At 29.0% G+C, this 16187-nt stretch overlaps 6 protein-coding genes across 13 annotated transcripts in view; 3 read left to right on the forward strand and 3 right to left on the reverse strand.

The window, feature by feature from the left end:
- Nucleotide 1: 1 nt before the first annotated feature.
- LOC124495431 (uncharacterized) lies at nucleotides 2-4234 on the reverse strand. 6 transcript variants are annotated; one of them, XM_075733697.1, is made up of 4 exons: nucleotides 3406-4234; nucleotides 2373-2411; nucleotides 1690-2252; nucleotides 2-1239 (listed from the first exon to the last, which is right to left on the reverse strand). In XM_075733697.1, the coding sequence occupies exons 3-4, from the start codon at nucleotides 2125-2127 to the stop codon at nucleotides 454-456; spliced, it is 1224 nt and encodes a 407-aa protein (XP_075589812.1). In that variant the 5' UTR covers nucleotides 2128-2252; nucleotides 2373-2411; nucleotides 3406-4234; the 3' UTR covers nucleotides 2-453. The 6 variants fall into 6 exon arrangements, with proteins under 6 accessions (XP_075589812.1, XP_075589811.1, XP_075589813.1 ...); XM_075733696.1 differs by having other exon boundaries at nucleotides 2373-3358; nucleotides 3444-3745; XM_075733698.1 differs by having other exon boundaries at nucleotides 3444-3719.
- Nucleotides 4235-6121: 1887 nt separating this feature from the next.
- On the reverse strand, nucleotides 6122-8675 carry LOC124496233 (ankyrin repeat domain-containing protein 13C). Of its 3 annotated transcripts, none has more exons than XM_047059734.2 (7): nucleotides 8605-8675; nucleotides 8366-8516; nucleotides 7915-8310; nucleotides 7344-7852; nucleotides 6706-7278; nucleotides 6516-6645; nucleotides 6122-6451 (listed from the first exon to the last, which is right to left on the reverse strand). In XM_047059734.2, exons 3-7 carry the CDS (start codon nucleotides 8294-8296, stop codon nucleotides 6228-6230), a joined length of 1818 nt encoding a protein of 605 aa, XP_046915690.2. In that variant the 5' UTR covers nucleotides 8297-8310; nucleotides 8366-8516; nucleotides 8605-8675; the 3' UTR covers nucleotides 6122-6227. The 3 variants fall into 3 exon arrangements, with proteins under 3 accessions (XP_046915690.2, XP_075589886.1, XP_046915689.2); XM_075733771.1 differs by having other exon boundaries at nucleotides 8616-8647; XM_047059733.2 differs by having other exon boundaries at nucleotides 8366-8646.
- A 302-nt stretch (nucleotides 8676-8977) lies between these two features.
- Nucleotides 8978-10463, forward strand: LOC124496234 (uncharacterized). Its single transcript, XM_075733447.1, has 2 exons — nucleotides 8978-9464; nucleotides 9565-10463. The coding sequence occupies exons 1-2, from the start codon at nucleotides 8978-8980 to the stop codon at nucleotides 10329-10331; spliced, it is 1254 nt and encodes a 417-aa protein (XP_075589562.1). The 3' UTR covers nucleotides 10332-10463.
- LOC124496237 (uncharacterized) lies at nucleotides 10371-11803 on the reverse strand. Its single transcript, XM_047059737.2, has 2 exons — nucleotides 11033-11803; nucleotides 10371-10954 (listed from the first exon to the last, which is right to left on the reverse strand). Exons 1-2 carry the CDS (start codon nucleotides 11584-11586, stop codon nucleotides 10471-10473), a joined length of 1038 nt encoding a protein of 345 aa, XP_046915693.2. The 5' UTR covers nucleotides 11587-11803; the 3' UTR covers nucleotides 10371-10470.
- A 709-nt stretch (nucleotides 11804-12512) lies between these two features.
- Nucleotides 12513-14384, forward strand: LOC124496235 (lysosomal acid glucosylceramidase-like). The gene is made up of 3 exons (XM_075733703.1): nucleotides 12513-12643; nucleotides 12705-13192; nucleotides 13253-14384. Exons 1-3 carry the CDS (start codon nucleotides 12592-12594, stop codon nucleotides 14246-14248), a joined length of 1536 nt encoding a protein of 511 aa, XP_075589818.1. The 5' UTR covers nucleotides 12513-12591; the 3' UTR covers nucleotides 14249-14384.
- Nucleotides 14385-15542: 1158 nt separating this feature from the next.
- sick (sickie) overlaps nucleotides 15543-16187 on the forward strand; it is a 43566-nt gene continuing 42921 nt past the window's right edge. The window contains exon 1 of the mRNA XM_075733705.1: nucleotides 15543-15676. The gene's annotated coding sequence lies outside the window, so the exon portion shown is untranslated. The remainder of the gene's footprint in view (nucleotides 15677-16187) is intronic.

The following is a 16187-nucleotide window of genomic DNA, read 5'->3' on the forward strand; positions in this document are numbered from 1 at the left end:
GTTTTCAGTCTCTTGAAATTCATCATCATAATTTTTATTTTTCATTGATAAAAATATCATTAATAATCATCGTTCAATAATAATACAATTAAATTAGCCATTTCGGTGGTAATGGTGAATTTTTTTTTTTTTTTTTTTTTTTTGATTAGAATATTTGAAATAAAATAAATATATAATTCATAACTATTATAGATAGCCATTTTGTCCATCATCATCATAAATCAATAATATCGATATATATATATCGATTTATGATTCGCGATCATCAATAAAATAAAATCAGAAAAAAAAATTTCAATTGAAAAATCATAAGAATTCAAAAAAAAAATGACATCCATCAGTGTGTGTGTGTGTGTGTGTGTGTGTTTGGAACGTTCACACAATATTACAATTATAAGTACAAATATATAATATAATAATCTTATCTCTTTTTCCATATTTTTTTTTTAATTTTCAAACTAAATTAACCACAACATCGTCACCATCAATATCATCATCACGTTCAATATGTTTGATATTATTTTTATTAACATTTATTGAATTTGGCTGTGGATTTAATACTTTTAATTCTTCAGAATCAACATTATCTAATGTTTCTTTGGTTGGTTGTTTATGGCTTAGAATAGTTTCAATAGAATTATTTTGATGATGATTATGTTTATGATGATTGTTCTGTTTATCACAATGATAATGTCCATTATGATTTTGATGGTTATTATTACGATAGGAATTTATTCCATTCATTTTATTTATTGGACCTAATCCATTTTTATATGATGTTGATGATTTTTGTATTGTTGTCATTGTATATGATCTTTGATCACCTGTTGGTGGAAGACCATTAGCACGATATCTTTGTTTATTAATTCTTCGTCGTATACAATAAATTATACCACAACAACAGGATAATATTAGTGTACAAACCACAGTGATAACCACTATAATTAACCAAATCGGTAATGAACATTTACCCGATTCAATTGTATATTCTTGACATTCTTCAACCAATGCTGGCATTATTAGATCAGGTAATTTAAATACCATGTCTGCTTGTATTTTTGTACATTTTTGTCTAGCTGCTTTCATCCAACAATCACGTAATTTCCATGTACCACAGCATTTTAATCGTCTATTCCATTCCTGTGATAATTCAATTTGTCCCAGAAATGATTTGGCTTTTTCTGCACCTTTTTTATTACATTGTTCAAACTCTTTGTGCATTTGTCCGAAACATGATACCTAAATAATTCATTTTTTTTTATTTTCGGGATGACAATGGTGATAAAAAAAAAATCAGAGAAAGAGAGAGAAAAAAAAATTAGAAATAATAAGGAAGTTTATTATCAAATTTTGACATGGCAACTTTTGCTCTACCTATCGGTTGGCTTGAGATAGTGGGTTTGTGTGTGTGGGTGTGTGTAACAAATATTTGTCTATTATGATCACTCATAACTTTATGAGTTTTCATCATCTTTACTGTTATTATTTTATTATTACTTGAACTTATCATCACACATCAAATAAAGTGAGCAAACATAAGTATTTTTCAATCATTGTGTCCACACCCTTAAATGAAACTCCTATCATCTTAGATCTGATAATTCCGTTATTTTATTAGGATTTTTTTTTTATGTGAATAAAATTAAATATATGATGATGTTGCAACAACAAAAAAAAATCAATACTCACAAGTTCATTATATTCCAATAGTTTATCGATATTGAATGTATCACTTTTTGATTCGGCTGCTATCACCGTTCTAAATGACAATGATGAGATCATCATGACAAGAATGATTATTATGATGTTGAGCATGGCCATTTTGATTGATGATGATGATGATAAACAATTGGACAATGATGAATGTGATAATTGTGAATTATTATGACAATGATGATATTTCAATGATTGGTGATTCGAATGTTTTACATTCATTGTTTTACATTCAATCCTCCTGTTATCAATATTGTTATCATTGAAAAATTCATGATTCAACATAGAATTTGTTAATATTCTCATTTTATGAAATTTTCTATTGATAAAAACTGATGTATAACAAATACAACGATTGGATATTGATGAATTTTTGGCACAAAAATTTCGTTGATTATTTTCTTTGATCGGCATTTTATGTTTTGAACTTTGAAATTTTTTCAATCAATTTTTCATATTGATCTTTTCATTACGTTGTTTGGCACGGCAAAAAAATTTTTTTATTTTTTTCAAAATCAACAAAATCCAACGTCAAACTACTGGATAGGTAATCAATGATAAAAGAGTATATAAAAAAATAAAAATAAAATCATTTGATGTGGCAATCAAAACGGTGATGATAAAAAAAAATCATCAACAAAAACACAGTGTTTACTTACCTGTTATAGATAATAATTAATAAAAAGGGGAATTTATTACTATCAACAATGAAAAAAAAGAAAAAAAACGATATAGCACTGTTTAGCAACAAAAATAATCATTCAATCAGTTGATCATTTTGTAATTTTATGGCCATAATAATAATTTTCAATCATAATTCAATAATAATAATAATAATAATAATAATAATAATAATAATAATTCGCGAATTATAGAAGAAAAATTCGATCCGAAATTCGATCTTAAAAATTAATTCTTCAACAACAATGATAATTCAAATGACGATAACAATGAAAAAACTATAGTAATCACCAAATGGATTGAGAATCATATTAACAAACTGAAAAATTCATCTCTCTCTCTTTCTCTCTCTCACTCTATAAATGATTTATATTATCAACACATATCAGACATAAGACAATCATCTATTGAATGAAATTTTTCAATCAACAATCGATGACAAACATTGCAGACAATGTCCTTGTTGATGATGATGATGATGATGATGGCTATTCAAATGTTTGATTTAGTATTTTTACGTTTGTTGTTTGATGATGATGATGATGAAATATAAACAACGAATGAACCAAAAGTTGAATAAAAAGTACACTATGGACCACGTTTTTTTTATATATACTGATCATTATCATTCCAGATGATGATGATGATGATGATGAATAATAAAATAAACCTTTTCGGTCACGTTTGCAATGGCAATATGAATAAATAAAATAAATATATATTCGATTCGAAAACAGTAAACGATGAGTAGAGAGGATTGGAAAAAAAAGTGAAAAAAGAGACATAAATGTTTAAAAACACATAGACACAAACACACACACATATACACAAACAATCAAACAATACAATACAAGGTAATATATAAGATTCATCAATATAAATGTCTTGAAAATGATCACATCATCAACACTAAAAACATCATCTCATCTTCAATGGGCAGCAATGGACGGCTATGATTGAATAACTTTTGTGGGAAATGGAGAAAAAAAGAAGAGAAGATGGAAAACATACAACAGAAAAACCGGCTCTTGAATTTTTCTTGAATTTACCATTACACTTTATTTCGTCGGTCAATGATGCTGATCATCGTTTCTCATCATCGATTTTTTTTCTTTGACTTGAATCAATAGAGATAATGAATGACGATGGTTTCAATGTTCCAGATTTCTTTTTTTTTCCAAAGAAAAAAAACCTGATAGTTTTACCATCAATCAATTTGATTTGATTAATTTGATTATATGATTGTCATGTTATATGGATAAAAAATAAATCACACGTTTTTCAAACGAAAAAAAAAACCATTTATGATAAAAAATAAAATAAAATTCTCATATTCACTCACAATAATAATGATCAATCATGAGTAAAAATAATGATACTAATAATAATAATAAAAAAAATAAAAATGGACAATTTTCAGTCAAGACAGAGAGAATTTTTCTATATAGATTTTGGTTTAAATTTTTTCTTTTATAACATATATATATATATAGAGGATGTATTCAATGGATGCGGTTTCATTGATATATTCATTGAAATATATAATAGAATATATACAGAATCAAATAGAAGTAGAATCAAACAGAATGTTTAAGATATGATGATGCTACTAGAACAGATGTTGTAATGATAATGTCCAATGATTGGACCGTGTTGCTGTTCGTTGTTGTTGTTGTTGTAAAACAAGCAGTCTAGATAACCGCGAAATATACAAAACAAAAGTTATTTTTGGGTTCCACGGACACTGTAAACACATAGAGAAAGAGAGTACAAAGCGAGACAAACAAAGAAAGCAAATCTAGCTTGCTCGATAGTTTTAAATTGCTGGCCATTTTTGTTTAAACTGAAAAAAAAATATGCAGCCATGGACGAGTTAGTTCATGTGTGTGTGTGTGTGTAATTGACCTCGACAAGACATTCAAACACACACACACACAGACACACACAAACACTCTAAAGTACGAAGCCAATTCTTTTGAATAATGGCTAGCATATGCAAGGTAAATCTAGTTTAATTTGTATTTCCATTCACAAGTAAAAAGAAACAAGTGAGAGCTTCAGGATAGGGTAGCCTCATATACCTGTAAATGTAAATGCAACAACTGGCCATCATCGTGTTGGCGTCATCATTGGGGGCAATACAATCGTTTTCGGTGAATCATTATTATTGATTGCGTAAAAAAAAAGGTGAAATTTTTCGGATTATTTAAATGGCCAAACATCTTCAATTTAAATAAATTTTAACATATTGTAGACGCATGCGTGATTTAAAAAAAAATGTAAAATTCTCACAAACACAACAATGTGCGACAATCAATCATTGATCATTTGAAACATTTGAATTTGAATCGATTATTGCAATATATATGGTTTTTTTATTTCGAAATAATAATAAAAAAATTGGTTTCCATTCAATTAGATAAAAAAAACTATTACAGAATAATAGCTAGCAGAATTTTGGTGATTTTAATAAATTGAATGTCAATTACAATAATATGAATGTAGAAAAAGAGAGAGAGAGAGAGATGCTATATCAAATATATTCGATGTATATGTAAGGTTTCGATTCTGGATCCAGATACAACATAATAGGCCATGATGATGTCAACACAGACATACACGATCATTTGATTATTAACCGGTGTGTGTGGGTATTGTTTATCAACAATGAATTAATTTAACAAAAAAAAAAAAAAATATCTAAACATGATCTGTATGAGATGATGATTTGAAAAAAAATTCTTTTTCTATATACTTTTTTTTAAAGTGTATGTGTCAACAAAGTTGAATAATCAATACATTAATATTCGATAATCGGTATTATGTTAATAGTATCGAATGTTTGTTTGTAGTTGATGTGGATTTTGAGCAAATTAAATTTATTCATGTATGATGATTACATCTAAACAAAATAATATTATTATATCATCATTATATTAGAATTCTGTATTTTAGAAATCTGTATCTATTATCATTGTGTGTATGTTGTTTTTTTTGTGTGTATAATAATAAAATGCAGACAAAAATATAATGAAGATTCATCGTTATCGATTTTGCAAAAAAAAAATTGATAATGATAACTGTATAAATAATAAGAATATATATAAATTCCTGAAGTATAACGTAAATGAATATGATGATGATGATGAATATCAATTATTGTGGCTGGATGATATGGGGGGGAAAAAGAATTGGATTAGTATGTCGATTTGGTCGCTAGAAAGATTTGTTGTGGATTTAAAATAATAATAATTGAAATTGAAATTAAATGTATGGTAAAGATTTCTATTGTTTTTTTTGTTTTGTTTTCACATTTCACATTTATGTGTTACGGGTGTAGGCGTTGAATTTCATTATCATGATGTATGTCATGGACATTTGCATTATCAAATCAAATTGTGTGTTCATGTACTTAACATATGTGAATCATGTATGGATTGTGAGCTGAAGTAATCATCATCATCATTTCTTATGGTATGGAATTCATGTGAAGGAAACAAGCAAGCAAAAAAAAAATAGGGAAAACGAAATACAAAATGAAACAAATCATAAATTCTATATATGTTATCACAACAAGATGATTTTGTTTGCATTATAACAATAAATTTTGCAAAAAGAAAAAAAAATTAAAAACAATTTTTTGAAGTGAAATGAAATTACGAAAGAGAGAGAGAGAGGTAACATGTTCGAATGGTTTTTTTTTTCTTAGTTTGTAGAATCTGTTTCTGTGTATTCGGTGTTTGTTTTTTATTTATCATAAAAAAAATGTTCGGTTCTAAATATGTAATGAATTCAATAAAATGACTAAGTTTATCGTCCTTTTTTAGTTATCGTTAATCACAGGGTATATAATATTTATGTATCAACTTTTTTAAAAAAAAAAATTTATTAGAATTCACAAAAAATTTATTGAATATGGTCATTATAGATCCGGGAAATCGATTCGGATCTTCAGTATAATCGGCTGGAATTTCAAACATGTTGGCATCAAGTTTATCATTGTAATTGAAATTTAAAAATGTAACTCTTGCCAATATAGTTGCGATCATCGGAATGTCTGTAAAATTAATATAAGAATTTAGTCATCTGAGTTGTTGAATAAAAAATTTCTGTTAATTTACCAATTTTAACAGGAAATCCTGGTGGTAAATTTAAATTTATGAATTCTTTCAATTTTTTGAAATGTTTAAATGTTGCGAAAACTTCTAATATGTTCAACAATGATTCAATGGACAGTGGAAATTCTTGACTCTATATGAAAAATAGATACAATAAAAATTCTGAATAAAAAAAAATCTGAATATTACTTACCATAGCAATGGTAGCTTTTAAATTTTTTGTTCGTACTTTAAGATCCCATTGGCGACCAAGACATGGTGGCATACCTTTTGGAGCATTAATGTATTGCTCCCATGTGACATTAGTTTGTGTTGGCGGAGGAAGGGACCGCCGTGGTTTAATTGGTAATTGATCATCCTGACCGGACATGGCCGAAACCATAGCTGCTTCGATAAGATTTTCTTCATCATCAGTTTCTTCTCCACCATCACCACCAGAATGATGATCATCAGCATCCGTTTCATGAGATGTATCACCATTAATATGATTATTACCTCCATTGTTAGTCGATAATTGCTGTGTATTATTAAACTTGGAAGGTTGATCGATTTGGGCGATATCATCGAACGATGATGATGATTCTTCCAAAGATTTTTGCGATGATTTTCGGTGATTTTTTTGCTGTTCCAAAGATTTTTTCAATGTCTCATAAATTGCTTTATTCGCATAAATATCTTCTTCACTCAGATGTTCACGACGTTTTTTTGTTTCAATCATAAATCCATTTATGTTGTAGAAATCAGCATCGAATTGACCAACTTTTTCCTAACATTTTTTTTGGTAGCAACACAATAATTGATTCAGTAATATAAATAAAAAATCATTCTTACCGTCTTGTTATAACGATTGAAAAACCAGCCACTTTGTGCTCTTGAAAATGAAATCGCTTTGGTATTGGGTTGAAGATAAACTAAATCCGTGCTCATTAACATGTCGACATCTTCATCAATGTCCATTTCTTCATTATAACGAATGTATTGATAAACTTTAAGCTCATTATCCATGATAACCAATGAATGGCGATCGGCGGCTGTATTAGAACTTGAAGATTTTTTTCCAACATTATTACCGATAAACAAAAAGGTTAAATTGCCACGTCGCCAACGGCGATCATTAAAATCTAAAAGGGTTGTATCCAAACGAAATGAACAGCCACGTTTAGATATAGCACAAACATCCGATGGTAAGAAACGTTTCAATAAAGGAATCCACGAATGAAATTCCCAACGTAATTCCATTTGAAAATCTTTGATCGCTCGTAATGTTTCCATCAATTTAGGTGATCGATTACCCAATGATTGTCGAGCTTGTTTACGGCCAAGCAATAGAATACTTTTGACTATGAGTACAAAGAATTTTTTTTTTGATAAAAATTATCACAATAAAATCAATTTTAATTACTTATTTTACGATCTCCATAACTGATAGCTTCATCTAACGGTGTCCATCCTTGAATATTTTTCGTTTTGATTGGTGCATTCTGTTGAAGTAAAAAATTTATATGATCACGATGACCAAACATGACTGCCAAATGTAATGGCGTATTGCCATGAAGATCTTTTTGTCCAACAATATCGGCAATATCCATAGATTTGTTCCGTTTAGTAATGGACGATAATAATTCTGTAAGAAAGTGCAGTGGCCGATTTTCAAATACGGCACGATGAAGAGGAAAGGGTTCATTTTCAAAATCAGTAATGTTTATTGTAACCGGTGTTGTTTGAACATCATCAACAGCATCGACAAAATCTTCCGATTCTTCCGAACATGTTCCATCGGACATTTTTATGTAAGAAACTAGCGATAAAACTCTATCAATCAAAAGATGATTAACATGAAAATTAATTATTACCTCAAATGATGAACGAAAAATTGATTCGTGGATTTTTTTTTTTTTTTTTGGAAAAAAAATGAAACTTAACTAAAAAATCACTTGGCCTTATTTGGATGAATAATGATGATCGTTTCAATCTACTAAAAGATTGAAAAATTGGTTTGTACACCTGTAATTAGCAAGAAAACAAACAAATGTTGAACAAAATCTGATGAATTGATCAATGAGAGAAAGCAATTATAACAGTAAATAAAAACCTGATCGATACTTATGGAAAGTAAGGCAAACAGATTGACCCGAAATCCGAAAAAAAATATTTCCTTCAAACTACCCCTACCCAATCCGATGAACTTTATCATGATAGAATGCCACTACTATTACTATATGTCATATATGAAAAGGCATTTGCATTTTTTGCTCAATTCATCATCTGTTTATATATAAATCATTTATTTTCGAAAATCAACGAATGAAATTTTCTTGAATTTTTATGTTCCAAAAATGGATCATTTATCCACATCATCATCATCATCATCATCATCATCATCGTCGTCGTCGTCGTCGTCGTTTAACATTCCATTCAATTTCGATACTGTTCGTCCTTCACCACAGAATCCAATTGTTAAAGAAATGATTTCCAAATTGAATGATCGAGATTATGCTAGATTCTATGGCTATTCGATCCGTTATCGAAACGATGCTTTTTTATTTATGCATCAAATACGTAAAAAAGGTTGGGATCGAAAAAATGATAATGAAACATTGGAATCATATCAACAGCTATTGAAACATCCAGAATGGATATTGTTTGAATTAATATATAAAATCAATCAATCACGATTAATAGTAACACCTTTAAATGCTGGTGATGATAGAAAAATGAAGCTATTTTATATAGAATTTTTGCTTTCAATATTGTTGACAATAATGCTGAAAATGAGAGCACTTTCCATGCATAAAATTCATCTACTATTAGAGACAAAAAAAATTTATGCTGATTTGCTCAAGACAATGAAACTTTCTGAACAAGATTTCTTATTGCAAATCGACAAATGTTGGCTGGAAGATTATTTCGTTAAATATGATAAAAATTTTGAGTTAAGATTTAATATTCAAGGTTGCTATATGACAGAAGAAGAATCAGAATTTATAGCTGAAGAATCCAATGCTTTGATGTTTGGTTTTCGTTCGCAAATTCATAATTCTTCTGGATCAAGAATTGCATCGTTTTTTCGAAATGACAAAACAAAGACCAAAACCAATTCGAGAATATAATGGCAAAAAACATGAATTACCTCAATTCTTATTTATTGATTCAGTTTGTAATTCAACACCAATATTTTACACCAATGACGATGATTTTCAATTTGAAGATGAAGATGATTTAGCATTGAAAAATACTGAAGCTTTCAACAATGATTTACATCGAATTACATTGAGTACATCACCATTTCCTAAATCGATTCATAATTTATTTATAAATGACAAAACTATTTGTGATTGTGGCCGCAATGATTGTAATGGATGTTATCCAACATGTTTAAAATGTGGAGAAAAAAAATGCTTTGCAATTTGTCGATACAATGTAAATTACAGCTATTATGATGTATTTCATCAAGCTCAAACCATTAATAAATATGATCCATTATATAAGTCAAAAGATTCTATGAATAATAACAATGTAAATCAACAACAACAACAACAACAACAACATCGACAACAAGAAGACATGATGGAGACTGATGATGATAACAGTGTGGAAACACCGGTCGAACAATTATCACAATCAGACAGTATTGATGATGAACTTACTATCCTATCAACTGTGCCATATGGCCCGCATAACCATGACAATTTTTCATCCGAATTTCCGTCTCAATCTCTTACCGGTGATGAGGTGGAATCATTTTTCACTTGTTCACCTCCAACTGAATCTAATAAAAATTTTCATGAAAATAATAATGGAGAAACAAATTCAATTTGAAATGACATTTTTTTTAAAAAAAAAAAATCTGCATAATCATTTTCATTTTTAAATAACACATAACTTTTACCATCATAATTAATATTTAGTTTTTGAAATTTTTATAAATAAAGGTTTAAATTTAAAAAAAAACTTTCAATCAATTATTGATAAAATGAGTTTGTTGTACATGTCTATGTAATAGATGTGATCGTGTAAATTGTTTATTTGGACAATGTGGACATTGAAATTGTTTGATTTGGCCACTATGTATTAATTTGTGATTGTCAACATCGATTCGACGACATGAATTATAATTACAACCAGGCCAATCACATTTAAATGGTTTGTTAGCCTGATGAATCATTTCATGTTTACGAAGGTGAGCATTTTCCACGAATGTACGGCCACAATTTGGATGATCACAGACAAATATTTTCAAACCACAATGTGCTTTGCGATGATGTTCAAGATTACCTTTGACGGCAAAATTGGCCTCACATCCGGGCCAATCACAATTGTATGGTCTTTCACCAGTATGTTTACGCATATGTACTTTGAGATTACTTTTCTGAGTAAAACGCATATTACAATCAGGCCAATCACATTCATATGGACGTTCGCCAGTATGTGTTCGAATGTGTCTAATTTTAATGAAATGAAAAATGGAAAATTAATCTAAGAAAAAAATCTTAAATAATTGAAATTAATTAAGCACATACAATCGAAGCGATGATAATTGTGTAAAACTATGGCCACAATCATTCCAATCACAACGATATGGCTTCTCTCCACTATGTATTCGACGATGATCTTTTAGATGAACTGAATTGCTTGCAACATAATCACAATCGGGCCAATCACAGGGATATTTTCTTTTCAAAGATTTTCTTGGCTGTTGTAATCGTTTTTTTGTTTTTTTATTTTTTAATGATCTATTATCGATATTTTTATTACTTTTTTCTTGATATGATGTATGGATATTACTGGAATCAATGAACAAAAGTTTCGGAATTTCTGTTTGATTTCCATTTTTATGTACAATAATATGATGATTATGAATTTCTTCGAATGAATCAAACATTTGTTCACATGATTTACATTTATATTTTTTGATTATGATTATTTCGTAAAAATCTTTGGATATTTTTTCATTTGGATCCAATGAACTGGGTATGATGTCCAAATTTATATCATCATGATTTAGTATAAAATTTTCCGACAATTTGCCATCATCAAAATCAACATGTTTTTGATCTATCGTTGTTTTGGACATTTTTTTTGACACCAAAAAAAATGAGTTTTCGATACTGTTTTTAGGTTCGTCAAACAAACACAAAGAGCTTTTAATGTCGAAATAGAATGAAAATTTCAAGAAAAATTTATTTATTCAAACTTTAAAAAGATATATTTATCTAATTTTATTTTTTTTTACATATGGATTAAAACAGAATTGCCGAGCTGATAGTTGTATCATAAGCAAAAAAGTATCAATCATGTTGTTGTTGTTGTTGTTGCCGATATTTTTCTACCAGATCTCGATCGGTTATATATTTGAGTGGATATTTCTGTAAACGAACATCATCAGGTCTGATAACGATATAACGAGTCTTATGTCGTTTAAATGATTCATCATCAGGAATTTTAGTTAGATAATGATAAGCAACGCCAATGCAACTAATTCCAACCATTCCGAGTGAAAAATAAAAATAAGGAACCTGGTACCAACCACGGATTATTTCATTTTTCAATTGCTGTAATCGAAGCCTCAGAAAAATCATTGTTTCTATGTTTGGATTTAAAAATTATTAAAATTTTTATAGTAAATAAATTAGATTCAGAAGAATATCGTACCAGTTTTTTGATTATGATCATCAAATGATGAATTTATCAAACTTGAAAATAATTTTTTTTTTTTCGTAAATAAAAACCAAACAACCTTTACCAAAACAAGAGTATATATCGTGACTATCGATAGTTGTTTACAATCGATTATTTTTTTTTTATTCAAAAAAAAATGTCTTTAGCCAATTTTTTTATCAGAATCTTTTTCAATCATTATCAAAATGGAAGAAAATTGTTGTTGCGAACGATATATTTTTTCAAGTGTTTTGATGTTTAAAGGCATGAATGTGATTGATACAATTGATTAAATTTTAAAAAAAACACTTGAAAAATAAATTTCATTGTTTTTATCACAACTAGACAACAATAAAAGCTTAAAAAGTATATAAAATCCAGATCGAATAGTTAGTTGTGTGAAAAAATCTCATCATTTACAATGGTCGTAAAAATGTTTATCGTTCTTTTTTTTATTGTATTTTGCGTTTCCGGTAATTTTTCATAATAATCAATAAATAATTGCGAATAAAATTCTTTATACATTTCATTTAGATGTAACTTTTGCTGCGATCGGTTGTCAGCACAAAAGTTTTGGCCAAGAATCTACTGTTTGTGTTTGCAATTCAAATCATTGTGATACAATTGATCCAATTCAAAAGTCAAACCCGGGTATTATTCAACAATTTTCTACCAGTAAAAATGGAGATCGTTTTGCACGGAAAGAATTGCATTTTGAACAATCTTTATCCGGTGGTATTGAAGTGAATTTATATCCAGATCAGAAGATGCAAAAAATTATCGGCTTTGGTGGTGCTTTAACCGATACATCTGGATACAATTTTAATCGTTTATCGCATCAACTACAAGAACATTTGATTCGAGATTATTTTGGTGCAAATGGTATCGAGTATTCAGCTGTTCGTGTTACGATCGGTGGTTCGGATATGTCACAACGTGAATATTCTAATGATGATTCCAACGATGATGATACAGAATTTCATCATTTTGCTCTTCAACAAAAAGAAGATTTACAATACAAGGTATGAAGAACAAGAAATCAAATTTTTCGGTGATTAAATTTGTTTTTACTTGCGAAATAGATTCCATTTTTGAAAAAAGCACAAAGTACAAATCCTCATATGAAATTATTTGGCAGTGCATGGAGTGCACCAGCATGGATGAAAAACAATCATGATTTAGCCAATGGTGGTCATCTACGAGATCAACCTGGTGGTAAATATCATCGTGCATTTGCACAATATTTGGTTAAATTTATGAAAGCCTATCAACAACATAATATTTCCTGGTGGGGTTTGACCGTTTTAAATGAACCGGGTATAATAGTTCCCTATAATAGTTTAGAAATGAGTGGTGAAGAGCAAAAAAATTTTATCAAAAAAGATCTTGGTCCAGAATTGGAAAATCAAGGATTTAAAAATATTAATCTAATGATTTATGATTTTAATATTCCTGGAATGAAACAATTTGTCGAAACCATATTACATGATCATGATGCAGCTAAATATGTAAAAGGTATTGCTTATCATTGGTATGCTTCTAATGATCAAAATCGTCATGATTTGAAAGCAATACATGAAGAATTTCCCAAATATTTTGTATTATCCACTGAAGCTTGTGAATTTGGTTTTAGTGGCGAAAGTAGTCTAGGCGTATGGCATACTGCCGAAAATTATGCTAATGATATAATCAAAAGTTTAAAAAATTATGTCACCGGTTGGATTGAATGGAATATGATTGTCGATATGAATGGTGGTCCTAGCTGGATTAATCAACGTCTAAATGCACCGATTATTTTAAGTGCCGATCATCATGAATACTATAAACAACCTGCATTCTATGTTCTTGGTCATTTTAGTAAATTTCTTCCACCAAATTCTGTTCACATTCATTTGACAACAAATTCAAATCATTCTGATTATGATTTAATCGCATTCGAACGTCCAGATGGCGGTACTGTTATGATCATCTTTAATAAAGGAAATAATGAACAAAAATTTTTGATCAATGATCCACGACACGGTAAATCACATATTCATGTACAGGCAAATTCAATACAATCATTAATTTGGTATTGAACAATAGGTAATCCCGGAAATTTGCTGAAAACAAAACAAAACAAAAAAAAATTCCATGTTTTTTCATTTGTATTCACACAAAAAAAATAATGATAAAAATAAAAATGAAATAAAAATAAATTCTTTTGCTTGAAAATCTGTCGTTTGACCGGAATTATTATTGTTTGCGTGACCTTTAGTCATTAGGCAACAAAAAAAAATACATGGCAACACGACACAATTTTTTTTTCTTTCCTATCCTCATTGAATCAAATGAATCTCAAGTAGGAAGATTAAAATAAAAATCACCAAAGAAAAAAAAACATTATTATTTTCATTGTATACATATATAGTCACATTTGGAAGCCATAAAATTGTCACTAAGTACTAATCAAAGAAGTTTTTTTTTTGTCTGGAAAGAAAATCAAATGAATTGGCCAGCAATCTTTTGTGGTCTTCTTTTTTATTTGTGGAAAATAAAATTGAACCAATTTTTTTGATTTAATTTCTGATCATTCACCATTGTTATTTATGGCTTGAAGATGGACCATCTAACCAATAAAAACAACAACAACAACAACAGCCTAAGAATCTTTTTCCAATTATTATTGTTCTTGTTGTTCCAATGTGATCGATATCAATTCTTTATACACATACACACACACACACGTACATACAGAATAAAGAATCGCGCCAAACACTTGGAACTTTTATTTGTGCATCATATTACCATGCGCATAAATCCATGAAATCTATTCATTTATCTGGATCGGGTGTGTGTGTGTGTGTGTGTGTGTGTGTGTATGCGAAAAAGAAAGAAGAATGACGGCGCCGAAACACACAGTGGCTGTCTTTATACAGAATTCAGTCAACATTCAAACACCGGCACGGATAGAACATTCATTGAAATGTGTTTTTAATGTGATCCATAATAAAAAAAAAAAATAAAATGTTGTTGTTGTCATCTTCTATTTTGTATTATAATATCGATTTGTTATAATGATAATATTCATGATGATGGTAAATGATGATAAATGTATAAATCTGCTTATATGACAATTGAATATGTATAACAGAATATGTATTCAGAATAGCCACAATAATTATACCTGTATTATTATGACCATTAATCAAGGTAGAGGAAGACACTTTTTTTTGGATATAAATTTCCGATATTATCTGCTGTTGTATAGATCCTAAATGGTGGCCATGTCACAAAATGTATGTTTAGTTCAACAACCTACGGTAGCTACCACCGTATCAGCATCAAAACTACCACCATCATCATCATCATCATCATCACAATCGTCATCCTCATTATCATCAGCATTCAATTTGGATTCTAATGAATTTAACAATACAACATCAACGACAATCATTGATTATTATACAAAAGAACAATGGTCAAAATTTTTATCATCACGCATAATCCTACGTAAACAGCTTCAAGTAAGAGAATTTGATTTTGATTTTGTTTTCGTAAATTTAATTTCCGTTTATTTTCATCTCATCATTTAGTTTTATTGTGTGTGTTAGGTTATTCAAATGCAAATTTGAAAATTCTTATTTAAAATGATAATGATGTACGTGTGTGTGTGTGTGTGTGTGTCACCATTGGCAATATATGATGATGATAAACAAAGATAAAAAAAAATGTCAAAGATTCTCTTCGTCCAGAGTAGGTGGATGTGTCTGTGTGTGTGTTTGTGTGTGTGTATGGGGAATTAATTATTTTTTTTTCTCTTTTCAATTTCCCATTGGGAATTTCTTTCATCTTTACTCATCATGTTCTGAAATTGGAACTGAACTGTAGGCAAAACTGTAAGAAATGGAAAACATTCTTTTGTTTGATTTTATTGCGTGTAGCCAGAATTTTCAACTGGAAACATTTTTATTACATTTCTATATTCAATACTGTCGTAAATGTGTTTGGAGAAAACTTTTCACTTTTTTTCTCCCC

Source organism: Dermatophagoides farinae, chromosome 8, assembly GCF_024713945.1.
Source record: "Dermatophagoides farinae isolate YC_2012a chromosome 8, ASM2471394v1, whole genome shotgun sequence".
NCBI classification, from domain to species: Eukaryota; Metazoa; Arthropoda; class Arachnida; order Sarcoptiformes; family Pyroglyphidae; genus Dermatophagoides; species Dermatophagoides farinae.

Bases quoted from the DNA above. Each gene is read 5' to 3' on its own strand.
- LOC124496237 (XM_047059737.2), bottom strand. From the start codon at position 11,586: ATGTCCAAAACAACGATAGATCAAAAACATGTTGATTTTGATGATGGC. The intron at 10,955-11,032 runs GTATGTGCTTAA...CATTAAAATTAG, and splicing joins CAATTATCATCGCTTCGATT to ACACATTCGAACACATACTG.
- LOC124496233 (XM_047059734.2), bottom strand. From the start codon at position 8,296: ATGTCCGATGGAACATGTTCGGAAGAATCGGAAGATTTTGTCGATGCT. The intron at 7,853-7,914 runs GTAATTAAAATT...TTGTACTCATAG, and splicing joins TTATGGAGATCGTAAAATAA to TCAAAAGTATTCTATTGCTT. The intron at 6,646-6,705 runs GTAAGTAATATT...TTTTTCATATAG, and splicing joins TAAAAGCTACCATTGCTATG to AGTCAAGAATTTCCACTGTC.
- LOC124496234 (XM_075733447.1), top strand. From the start codon at position 8,978: ATGATTTCCAAATTGAATGATCGAGATTATGCTAGATTCTATGGCTAT. The intron at 9,465-9,564 runs GTTGCTATATGA...TTCTGGATCAAG, and splicing joins GTTAAGATTTAATATTCAAG to AATTGCATCGTTTTTTCGAA.
- LOC124496235 (XM_075733703.1), top strand. From the start codon at position 12,592: ATGGTCGTAAAAATGTTTATCGTTCTTTTTTTTATTGTATTTTGCGTT. The intron at 12,644-12,704 runs GTAATTTTTCAT...CATTTCATTTAG, and splicing joins TATTGTATTTTGCGTTTCCG to ATGTAACTTTTGCTGCGATC. The intron at 13,193-13,252 runs GTATGAAGAACA...CTTGCGAAATAG, and splicing joins AAGAAGATTTACAATACAAG to ATTCCATTTTTGAAAAAAGC.
- LOC124495431 (XM_075733697.1), bottom strand. From the start codon at position 2,127: ATGCCGATCAAAGAAAATAATCAACGAAATTTTTGTGCCAAAAATTCA. The intron at 1,240-1,689 runs GTGAGTATTGAT...TGAATTATTTAG, and splicing joins TATTGGAATATAATGAACTT to GTATCATGTTTCGGACAAAT.